The 12,221-nt window shown below is 40.8% G+C and overlaps 1 protein-coding gene across 7 annotated transcripts in view; it reads right to left on the bottom strand.

Moving 5' to 3' along the window:
• BTBD9 (BTB domain containing 9) overlaps positions 1-12,221 on the bottom strand; it is a 301,225-nt gene that overhangs the window by 250,528 nt on the left and 38,476 nt on the right. For all 7 annotated transcript variants that reach the window (XM_075925075.1, XM_075925077.1, XM_075925076.1 and 4 more), the window contains exon 6: positions 11,261-11,380. In XM_075925075.1, the coding sequence (XP_075781190.1) occupies positions 11,261-11,380 (120 nt within the window). The remainder of the gene's footprint in view (positions 1-11,260; positions 11,381-12,221) is intronic.

Below are 12,221 nucleotides of genomic sequence, written 5' to 3' on the forward strand. Positions count from 1 at the left end.
AGCAGTGGAAGTTGTTGATTCAGATAGATAATACAGACCTCCCATAGTTTGGCAAATTCTGTGGTTCAGCACCGGTCAGGTTCTGAAGGTGCTGGACTACAGAGGTTCAACCTGTATTTCACAAATTAAAATGCAAGCTACCTGAACTACAAATTGGGAAAGATTCCTATAAGTGAGAGATCCTATACTGGGGAGAATTACAAAGTCTGTCACAAGGAAAAATGCTTTTGTGAGAGGGGCTAACTTCTCTTCTTACACTGAATGATTTGAGCAATAATATTCCAAGATCTCTAGAACAATGAAGAGTCCTGTGGCACCTTAAAGACTAGCATTTATTTGGGCATAAACTTTCATGGATAAAAACTTTGTCATATGCATGGAGTGGAAATCATAGAGATGGAGATATATCTATTATGTACTAGCATATCAAAAGGAAAGAGTAACTTACCAAGTGTCAGATCAGTGTTAACAAGGCCAGTCTGTCAGCTCACCTACAAATAATGATGCCTTGATGTTTTCCTCTGAAATTGTTTTGGTAATAAGAATCAAGCTGCTGTTTCTCTCATTGTTAGTCATTACCTGCTTCTTACACTTAACATAGTGCCACCAAACTGCATATGATGCTAGAAGTGTGATGAGTTTGTCAGTCTCAACTCAATAACCTATGAGCAGCTGACAGCATTGGCAACAGGCATTGCCATAGGTTTGACAATTACCAAACACTCAGAAGCCAGAAAACTATTTGGGGGAAAGCAAAGAAAAATGAATAATCAGTCTGACATAAGGTTTCAGTTACACAAGAGGGTGGAGAACAGAAACAAATCACATACTGAAGGTAACTTGTGCTATGTCATTTTGTAGTCACTACATTTCTCCCCAGTTTTAAGCTTTGTTTTTAAATACTTGTGAAAGGTTTTCTAATCCTGCAAAATTATTAGCATCCCTCAATACACACTTAATCTGAACCATTTTTAATGCCTGTATTCATTTAATTACCACTTTTGATAATTCCCAAGGTTTAGGATTATCATACGAAAATAATGTCTACTATACTTAAAGGCTGCATCTAGACTGGCATGATTTCGTGCAAATACTTTTAATGGAAAGACATCTTTTGCTCAAAAGCATCTGTGCCAGTGTAGACGCTCTCTTGCGCAAGAAAGCTCCGATGGCCATTTTAGCCATCGGGCTTTCTTGCACAAGTAATTAACTTGCCTGTTTACACTAGCCCTCTTGCGCAAGAATACTTGCGCAAGAGGGCTTACCCCTGAGCGGAAGCGTCAAAGTATTTGCGCAAGAACCTCTGATTTTGTACAGTACAAAGTCAGTGTTCTTGCGCAAATACTCGCGGCCAGTGTAGACAGACGGCAAGATTTTGCGCAAAATCTAGCCAGTCTAGATGCACCCAAAGAGTATCAGAGTCTTAAAGAAAAACCTGAAAGTGAAACATAGCTTCCTGAATGACAATTGCTTTGCATTGGCTCCCATATGTAGAAGGAAAAATGAGTATACTTCATTGCACTAATTTCAGAACCTTCTTTGATGTAAGATTTAAAATATATTGTCCCTTTGAAATGATCAGAAAGAAGACCTGTACAATTCTGCCTTAATATTTGCATCTCTTTCTATTTTGCTCTCTTTTCAAGGCTAGTGGGAGATAGAACATGCTGTTCCACTTAACACATCTGTTGAAACACTGGAGATGGGGCTTAACATGATTACTGGAGAATAAGCTCTTGAGGCAAAAGTTCTTGTTCTTTTTCTTAGTTCATGTTGGCCCATTCATCCGATAATAAGGAAGTGAAGAAATTCCCTGTTCATGGATAAATGGGATTCTAACAAACAATTTTATCTTTTTTAAAAAATTCAGTATTTTTTCAGGTCATTTGCACTGCACTCATCATTGCCATAGAAGCTAAGTACCTTAATATATAAAACTAAATCAAGAAGTGCTTAGTCATATGACATCTCCCAACCATCTGACATTTCAAAAGAAAAATAGCAATTTTAAAAGAGATCAACATCCAAGTTGTCAAAGTATGAAACAAAATAAAGCACATTTAAAACTATTTTCTACGATTAGGTTATTTTTGAAACTGTCTGCATGCCATACTTGAGTCCTGTTTAATAAAGGCTTTAGTTACGGGTCAATACTTGTATAGAAATTAAGAAAGAATATTTATTTTCAATTTGTTTTCTGTTAAGACATATCTTAAAAAAACAAAAAAATGTTCAGTACAAAAATGACCATTATATGAACAAGGCAATAAAATAGCAACATAGATGATAGGTTGAGGGGAGAGACATATCTTTCTGCTTAACACAAATCTTTTTCCATATTCCAGAACCTCTACACAAACCTACACTAATCTCTTTGATGCAAGTTGGTCCACTTGGACAATTACTTTTTTCTAGGTTTTTTTCCCTATGTAAAAGTTAATAAAACTTTCAAATTAGTGTTGATTATATTAAGAGAAGAGTTTAATGAATACTTCTGAAGATTTGCTGCTGGTCTAATCTTCTGTCCCAGTCCTTTCTAATTTCCAAAACAAAATGACAATAGGATGATTTTAGAAGGCTCCATAATCTATCCATTTAAATAGAGTACTACATATAACACATTTCTAGGGCGTCTCATCAAAAACAGTAAAAAACAAACTACAAATGAAAGAAAAGGCATACTATAGTGACACTGTGTGGCTACATTTTGCTTTGTATTATTTTGGGACATTACATTCAGTACATTTAAAATCTAAATTCCAACCGAATTTCTTGCAAACCTGTTTCAGAGAACAAATTTAAAAGACTTGCTTACAAAACATAAAAATAGAAACGGATTAAAGAAAATGCAGTATCTCTAAGGTGAAGTGAATTTCTGTTAGTCAATTTTTTTATCCAAACTCCAATTCCCAAAACATGTAGACAAAGAAAAAGGGAATTATAGAGGAAACTGAAATACATTAGTGTTCTTGTGTGTATCTTTTACCATTTCTCATATATATAAATAGGAGGATTATCCATCACATCAACAAGTACTATCCCTGTAGTTTACCCTGGTCTCAAGCCTTACTGAGAAGAATACAGGATTTTGGCCACTGACACACGGTACTATATATTTTTCCTGCTTGCTTCACACATAGCTTCCTTAGAAAAAGATGATTAGGCAGTATGTAGTAGTTTGTGAGGTCTCTGACATTAATTAACAGATTCTTTAATGCTGATCAACCACTGCACATTGCAGTATGGGTAATAAGTTAGGAGGTTTTATTTAAAGAAAATGTTGACTGTTTCTGTATTGGGGTTGCAGGAACTGTCTACTCTTTTTCTGCCCAGGAAGAAAACTGGGTGAGAATCACAGGTGTTGGCCATGACAGAATCATTGCTTCCATAACTACTGACTGAGAGAAGGCCCTATATTTTTTGGAAAAGTTGTTGCTCCTGGTCCTCACAGGCCACCAATCAGTATAGAACAGCGGTGAGCAATAATTTTTGATGGGGGAGGGGTCATTTCAAGAATTTGGGAATTGGTTGAGGGTTCCACCCCTACATTAATGGAGGAGGCGTGGCGTCTGGGACAGAAGATGGGTACAGGAGGGAGCTCTGCATCGAGAATTGGGGTTTGGGAGTCTGGGGTTTGAGACGGAGCTTGGGTGAATGAGGGGGTTGTAGCCTGGGGCAGGAAATTGGGATGCAGGAAGCGATGCAGAGTGTGGGAGGGGGTTTGGATGCAGAAGAGGATTCTGACACATGGAAGAGATGTGGGAGGAGGGCAGGGTCTGGGAGGGAATTGTGACTGGGGAGGGGAGGAGTTGCGGAGGGTTTGGGTTGCGATATTGGGCAGGTGGGGATTGTGACCTGGGCCCAGTGTTCCCTTTAAACCATTCAGGGGAGATTCAAATGCAGTCCAGCAGATTAGCAAAGTGCCCAAAGCTAGGTTTTTTGTTTTTGCTGGGGACGCACATTCACACATGCCTCGGTGCACATAAAAATTTATTCCACACATGGATGGAAAAAATCTGAACATGCATGGAAAAAATTAGAGGGAACATTGCCTGGGCAGGAAGTGGGTGGGGTGACAGTTGCAGGTTCTGGCCAGGAGGTGCTTACCATAGGCAGCTCCCAGCCAGCAGCCCTGTGGAACCTTCGGACAGGCTTCCTGCCTGCCACGCCCCCACATATCACTCAAAGTGGCTGCGTATTGATGCCAGCATGTATCTCCGCACAATACATCCCTTGGAGAGAGGAGGGCAGCAGGTCTCTGTGTGCTACACATGCCTGCAAGCATGGCCCAGGCAACTCTCATTGGTCGGTTTCCAGCAAATGGAAGCTGGGAAGATTTTGCTGGAAGGGTGGGGGCAGCACATGGAAACCTTCCCATAGAAGTACACCACCAAGACTGGCCCTAGCAGGTGGCTGATTTGAGCAGCATGTGGGGCCACAACAGGCAGGGAGCTTGCCCAAGGGTCTTGATGGTCTACAGGACATTGAAGGCCCAAAGTATTCTGACAGGCCAGATCTGAATGTTTGGTGGGGCAGATCCCGCCCCTGGTATAGATCTTTCATGTAAATGTTGCAATAATTTTTTGAGACGGCATATGAACTGAGCATCATCAAGAACATGAAGCAGGCAAAGACCCTGCTCCAAGGAATTTACAATACAATCAAAACAGAATTCCTCTTTTTATATGAATAAGAGAATTGTTTAGGATGTTTAATTAGTAATAACGTGCAAAGTAAAAGTATTTTGAAGAGAAATGTGAATAAGGTAATTTATCAAGCAGAAAGAATGGATTACCCACTATTCCAGTCTTCATGCCCCGGGATTTTTTTGCATTTTTTTAAATTGTCAGTGGAGAAAACTATGAAACAGGATATCTTGGCTCTATTTCTAACTCTGCCAGTGACTCTGCTATACAGCTATGAACAAGTCATCTGTTTTTCAATTCTCTGGCTTTAAGACCTCACGGATCTTTAGATGAAAATACCAATGTAAATGGAAAGTATTATTATGAAATGGAAACAGAGATGGCTTGTTCTGCGGGTACTGAGACAGATTCTTTAAAATGCATATCCCTGAGAAGTGGCAGCCATGGCTCAGGGTCCTCCCCGTTTCCCCCACCTGCTGGCCCCCCAGCTCCCAAGCAGGAGAGCTAGGGGGCAGCGTTAGCAGCCACCTCTGGTCCCGCTTCTACTTTCTGTTCCAGGGCCCCGCCTGCCTCAAGTTAGGTGCTCAGGCCACCACCTGCCTGGCGTTCCAGCCTCGTGCCTCTGCCACAAGACTACAGTGCCAGGTTCCGGGGGGAGAGGGGGGAGAAAGCCCTGAGGCTACGCGCCAGATCCGGCTTGCAGGGAAACGTGTACGAGAACTGTTCCCCTCTCCACAGCAGTGCGCGTGCTTCCCTGCAAGCTGGATCCAGCGCAGAATCTCAGGATTTTCTCCTCCTCACCTCAGGAAGCCAGTGCTGGCGCTGTAATCTTGCGGGAAAGGGGCATGAAGTTGGAGCGCCAGGCAGGCGGCAGTTAGCATCAGGGTCCCAGACCTGAAAGTATAAGTGGGCCCGGAAGTAGCTGCCGCTGACACTTCCTGGTCCCTCTGTAGGAGAGCTGGGGGTCAGCGGGAAGCCCAGGGCACCCCCCGAGAAGGGGCAAGGAGTAGGACCCTGAGCCATGGCTGCCACTTCCCCTTCTGACTCTGCACAGGCTGAGGGTCGGGGGGGGGGCAATGCAGATTGACCCACAGGTGGCAGCGGTGGCTTCCACATTGGAGCAGCACGGAAAGCCTCTAGCACCTGGGAGTGGTGCATGGCACAAAAAGAAGTGCCACCCAGCCCCTCATGCCCAGATTCTGCAGCCCCAGTGCTTCATGTACCCTCTTCCTCCACCACACCCGCAGCCTGCTCCTGCCCCCTCCTTCCAGCCAGACACTCCATCACAGCCTGCTCCTGCCCCCTCCCCCACTCCTGCCGCCTTCTTACCTGGCCAGACACCCTGCCCACGCCCTCCTGGACTGACACCCTGTCCCCAAGCCTGCTCCTGACCCCTCCCCCTGGCCAGACACCTTGCCCAATTGGGGTCCAGCTTCCATCTGCCTGCAATGATGGCAGACCCCTCCTGCTGTAGCACGAGTAGCAGGGGAGACCATGATCCAGCTGCGGCAGATAGATGGGGGGTTGCTAAATGTAGGGCACAGCCCCTTAGTAAACCCATAAAACACTATTTTTGTGTATTTTATAAAGAAAATTTTGTACATTTTGACATTCCCCAGTGTACAGTCCAGATAGCTGAACAGCTGTGTCCCTTTGATTCTCTAGACCAGTGTTTCCCAATCAGCGTTCTGCGGAACCCTGGGGTTTTGCAAACAGTGGTCAGGGGTTCCACAAGAAATCGTGAAATCATATATACAGTAGCTCAATGTCTGACTCTGTAACACTGAAATGCTGGCTGTTCCCTCTGGGCGGCGCTGTTGCCTCCCACTGTGGCGCTCGGCTGACTTCTGAGCCGCTCAGCCAGGCTGCCACGCGGGAGCAAGCAGTGGCCCAGCTGAGTGGTGCAGACGTCAGCCAAGTGCCACGGCAGGAGGCAACAGCGCCGCCCAAAGGGAACAGCCAGGGAGAAGGGCCTGGACAAGCATGCGTCTCTGATGTCAGGAAAGGGTGTTGGATTCAAAAGGAGGAAAGCGGAGCAGACACAGAGGATGCGGAGGAGACAGAGAGGAGAATGGAGGAGGCGGATGACAGCGATAGAGAGAGTGAGAGAGATGCAGCAGGAGGAGGAGAAGAGAAACACAGAGTGAGAGGTAAGAGGGGAAGAAGAGAAGGACAGAGACGGAGAGAGAGGCAGGAGGAGGACGAGAGCTGAGAGAGAGAGAGAGAGAGAGGGCGAGCCAGTAGGAGGAGAAGAGAGAGAGAGAGGCCGTTTGCGCCACTTGCTCCCGCGCGGTGGCCAAGCTAACTGGCACAGAAGTCAGCCGAGTGCCACAGCAGGAGGAGAAGGGGGACGCGGTGGTGATGTACACGCCCAGGGGGCAGGGCCTGGACGAGCATGCATCCCCGATAGAGACAGAGGAGAGCAGAGAGAAAGTGAGAGGCAGGAGGGGAAGAAGAGAAAGAGAGAGGTGGAGAAAGAGGCAGAAGGCAGAGGAGATCTGAGAGAGAGAGGGTGAGGCAGTAGGAGGAGGAGAGAGAGACAGAAAAAGACACAGAGCAAGAGACCGGAGGCTCAGGAGAGAAGACCGACATGGAGGAGAGACCAGAAAATCCCATCTTATGACGGGGTAATTGGCTAGTAAATAAATAAAAATTTTGAAATACCGCGAACAATTCCAAATATCCCTCGAAATATCACGGGAATTTTTGTCCAGCAATTGGCAATACTGGAGTAATCTTCATACGCTACCAACTGCCTCTTTGTTTTGTTTTGGTCAGTTCATATCTAATGTTACATTTAGTTGTATTGTGCCTGCCCTTCTGCTTCCCAGAATTCTCCGCGTTTCTAGTCTTTTCTAGTGCACGTTACAGTTGTTCACTATTTTGTAGACTTGTAGTCTTTGTGCAGTTTTGTAATTAATGTTTTTACCGAAACTGTGGTTGTTTTGGTGTATCTAAAAATCTCACCTATGTAACAGCATTTTCATATGGTCGTCGAAAATAAAAAAAATTTGAAAGTATATGAAAAGAAGGCGTGTCAGTGAAGGATAGAACAGTGAAAATGAATCAAAATGATCAGAGCCAAGTACGAGTGAAACAGGAAGAGAAGTGACTGATTTTAAAAAAATTCGCCTTTAGAATGACAGTTACTTGGCCATGAGTTTTACATGGACTGTAGACGAAAATTGCCCCATCCCATTGTGCATTGTTTACAGGAAAAAACACACAAACACACAGCTATGGCCCTAGCCAAGTTAAATCAACACTTCACTACTAATCACGGCTACTTGTCAAATAAAACAGTTGATTACTTTCACCGACTTTTGGATTCACACGGAAAACAACAAAGTTTTTGAGAAGAAGGTAACTATCAATGAAAAGGTTCAAAAAGCAAGCTATTTAGTAGATGAGCTAGTTGCACAAAAAATGAAAAGTCACACTATTGCTGAAAGCCTAATAATGACTGCTTGTAAAAAAATAGTGAGTACAATGATAGGCAAAGAGGCTGAAAGTGAAATTGACAAAGTTCCTATTTCTAATAATACTATTAGTAGGCGTGTGGATGACATGTCACACGACATTGAAGATATCTTGTCTGAAATACTAAGAAATACTAAATTTGCTCTCCAAGTCAACGAATCAACAGACATAACAAGTAAAGCTCAGCTGTTGGCATTCGTACGATTTGAAAACGAAGGTGAAATAATGGAAATGTTTTGTTGTTGTAAAGAGCTGCCAGAAACAACCAAAGGTCAAGACATTTTCAACATCTTGTCTTCTTATTTGGAATCCTGTGGTTTGTCATGGAGCCAGTGTATTGGAATTTGCACTGATAATGCCCCCTCAATGATTGGCTCAATAAAAGGCTGTTACACTCGTCAAAGAAAAAAAACCCTGATGTCATAACAACCCACTGCTTCCTCCACCGGGAAGTTCTTGTTTCAAAAACTATTCGATAGGATTAAAACAAGTCCTTGATGTAGCTGTGAACTTTGTCAATTTTATAAAGCAGCGCCCTCTTAAGTCACGCATGTTTGCAAAGCTGTGTGAAAATATGCAAAAAGACCATGTGACTCTCCTTCTACACACCAATGTTAGATGGCTTTCAAGAGGGAAAGTTTTAATAAGGGTATTTGAGCTGCAAGAGGAACTACTGCTTTTCTTCAAAGATAATAAAGTCAGTTTTTCTGACTTTCTTGAAGATACAAAATGGCTGCTGAAACCAGCCTACTTAGCAGATATTTATCAGCACTTAAACACCCTGAACACCACCATGCAGGGCCCAAAAGAAAAAACATTCTAACTTCCACAGACAAACTTCTTGCATTCAAGAATAAACTCAAAGTTTGGAAAAGACACTTTTCAAGTGCAAATATTGAAAAGTTTCTGCTCCTACTTCAGTTTCAGAGTCAGGCAGATTATAGAGAAGTCATCCCATTTACTAGTCATTTCGAATCACTGACAGAAAAGCTTGACCAATACTTTCCTTCTTTGTCATCAGAAATGTATGACTGGGTTAGGAACCCTTTTATTGAGTTCTCACAAAATTTACTCAGTCTGTAAGAAGAAGAAGAAGGACTGAACTACAGTGCGATCGAACTTTGAAGATAAAATTCAATGAAGTGCCACTTGATGTGTTCTGGATTTCAATAAGAAGAGAGTATCCTGTGATCTCAGCAAAAGCAGTGAACATCTTACTCCAGTTTTCAACTTCTTACCTGTGAACAAGCTTTCTCATGTTTTACAAACATTAAAAGCAAAGAAAGAAATCATCTGCTGTCTGTCGAGGAAGAACTGCAAGTGTGTTTGTCAAAAATTCGGCCAAGAATTCAACATTTGTGCAGAAAGAAACAAGCCCAAGTGTCACACTGAAAGTAAACTTTATATTGACTTTGGATGTGAACTTTGTTTTGATGTTTAAGTAAACTATTTGATTTGATATTTGAAAAAAAGATTAAATAATACAAAAAAAGACAGGAAAAATGCTCCCATTTTTTTCTTATAATGTAAGCTGACATATATATATATATATATATATATATAGATAGATAGATATATATATAGATAGATAGATAGATATATATATAGATATAGATATAGATATATATAGATATATATACACACACACACACACACACACACACACACAGAACAGCTCTTCACAAATAAATTTTCTTGACAATAATTTAGCAGTAATTGAATTGCGCTCCCTACTGTCAACTTTTTCTGGCCAAGCAAACTTTTTCGTAGGTAGGGATTCCTCAGGATATGAAAAATTGTTTTAGGGGTTCCTCCATGGGGAAAAGGTTGGGAATCACTGCTCTAGCCTGTGGTGCTTTTACACTTCTTTGCTCTTAGAACATCCATTCCTGGACTGTTCACACAATCACGAGTATGCAAATTCATTTTCAGAAAAATGCATGAGCAATCTCACCAGTCATTTGTGAATTACATAAAAGGCAACACCATCAAATTTTACTGAAGAATGCTCTCAAACAACAGATAGCCCTTTAATATCTGGCTAGGACTTGCATGTCTTTGCCTCTGAAAAACTGATTTGTGGGTGTTACCCAGAGGTACAGCATATTTCAGTAACAATCATACAATAGATTCTCACACCTTCACAGATAGTGTTGCTATACATATGTAGGCATTCTTTACTAGAGGGACCTCTGAACTTAAAACATATTGCCCACCTCTCTGTTAAGAGGTAAAAAAAAGCGGCTCATCATTGGAGTGCATAGGAAAGAAATACTTTTTCAATTCCACCTTCCATATACACACACTTTGAAATTCTAAACAATGGTTTAAAAATTAAATAATTATTTGTATTAAGTCAGCTTGCTCTAAGATTGAGTTTCTTTTTTCTTATACATTGAAACCGCAAGTTGTATTTTCTATTATTTATCCTAAATCAGACAGTCAAAATGGTATCTCCCTACTTGATGAATGATTTTTTATTTTAAACTGTAACTAACCAGTAAGAAAGGAGAAAAAATAATAAACTTCACCCACTGCGGAGGAGCTCCATGTTTTTTCTTAATGATTTTTATATCAACTCTGCATGGTGTGAACCCAGCTTGCAGTCACTGGGGTTTCTTATATGTTTAAAAGTAAGCATGTACTTAATCAGTTTGCTGGATCTGGGCCTTACTGATACATCAAGGTTCAGAGTCAAGTTCAATATTCTCCATCTTGTGTATAACTACCAATAAAGCTTTTATTAGCCAAATCTGCTACGTGGTGGCAGCTGTGCAACTCTTCCAACTATGACAGATGAAGTATTAATTTTCTTTTTATTTGATTTAATATTAAATAAACATTTAAAGTCATGCACCTTGTTAGTTATCCCTTGGTTTAGTATTCTTTCTTCCCTAACATTTTATTTATTTATATACATATAGCTATATTTGTTAATAACTTAGCTGCCATGGTGGCACGCATCTGAACAAGTGTACATGACCTTAATATTGGTGCACAAGACAAAACTCACTCCACTCATGGATGGAAAATCTTAGAGGGAACACTGCTCAATACCTGCAAAAATCAAGGCTCTTATTTAGGTGCCTACGAACTGAAAAGATACACATAGAGGATCATGCATATAAACTAACCTGCAGACACGGGCAGGAAAGTACAGCTTCTGCCAGGACCGACAAAGATATTTCGAGTGATCAATCACTCTGATCCAGTCTAGCTCGTCCATGGACACCTCAATGTAGTAGGAATAAGACCTTTGAATTGCCAAAAATAATAATTAGAATAGAAGCAGCCAATATTTATGAAATAACATGCTTTCTTGAGGTTAGGGTCTATTTAAAAATGTATTTTCATTAAAGTGACCCATATCCAGACTTCTATAAGGAGGCAGCATTACAAACTAGCTTTAAAAATGAATTTTTATCTAGTCACATGTTAAAGATATTTTAGGAAGTATATAAAATAGTCACTCACAATTCTTAGTAATAAGATGAGCTCAATTTAAAACAAGCATTGTAATTATTTGTACTGCAATATTAACAAGATATCAGAGAAAATTTATCATAAATGCTAAGATCATAAATGTTAGCCTGAAACCCTTAAAATAAACTTGCATTTTCTAGTTATGTCATTATATCTTTTTTATTGGTTTTCTTTATCAGTCATGACCTAGTTTGGTATTGTTACTTCATTTGAATTCTACTATGTTTTTTGCTCAGTTAGTTCATATTTTGTCACAATTAGTTCAACAGGGCATTTATGCATTGAATAAAAGTATTTTATTTCACAGATTTTAAATCTGTTGTCTTTCAATGTTTGCAAGCAGAAAAGAAAAAAAAAAGAACAAATTCCAGTAGCTTCGAGTTAGCAGAAATTTTGCTCAACAATCAAAGTTAAGCTTTTAAGACAACAGGTATCTTCTTAACATCAGTATGTTATTTTGAAAGAATAACTGCATTGAGACTACAAGTGAATCTATTTGAAAGAATTAGTAATATTAATATTTTCTATTCTAAAAAATTAGTTATAAAAATCCAGTAGGAAAGTGACAATTTAGAAATTGTATATCATTAAAGTCCTAAGATCAGTTTAAAC

This window comes from Pelodiscus sinensis, chromosome 3 (assembly GCF_049634645.1).
Source record: "Pelodiscus sinensis isolate JC-2024 chromosome 3, ASM4963464v1, whole genome shotgun sequence".
Lineage (NCBI taxonomy): Eukaryota > Metazoa > Chordata > Testudines > Trionychidae > Pelodiscus > Pelodiscus sinensis.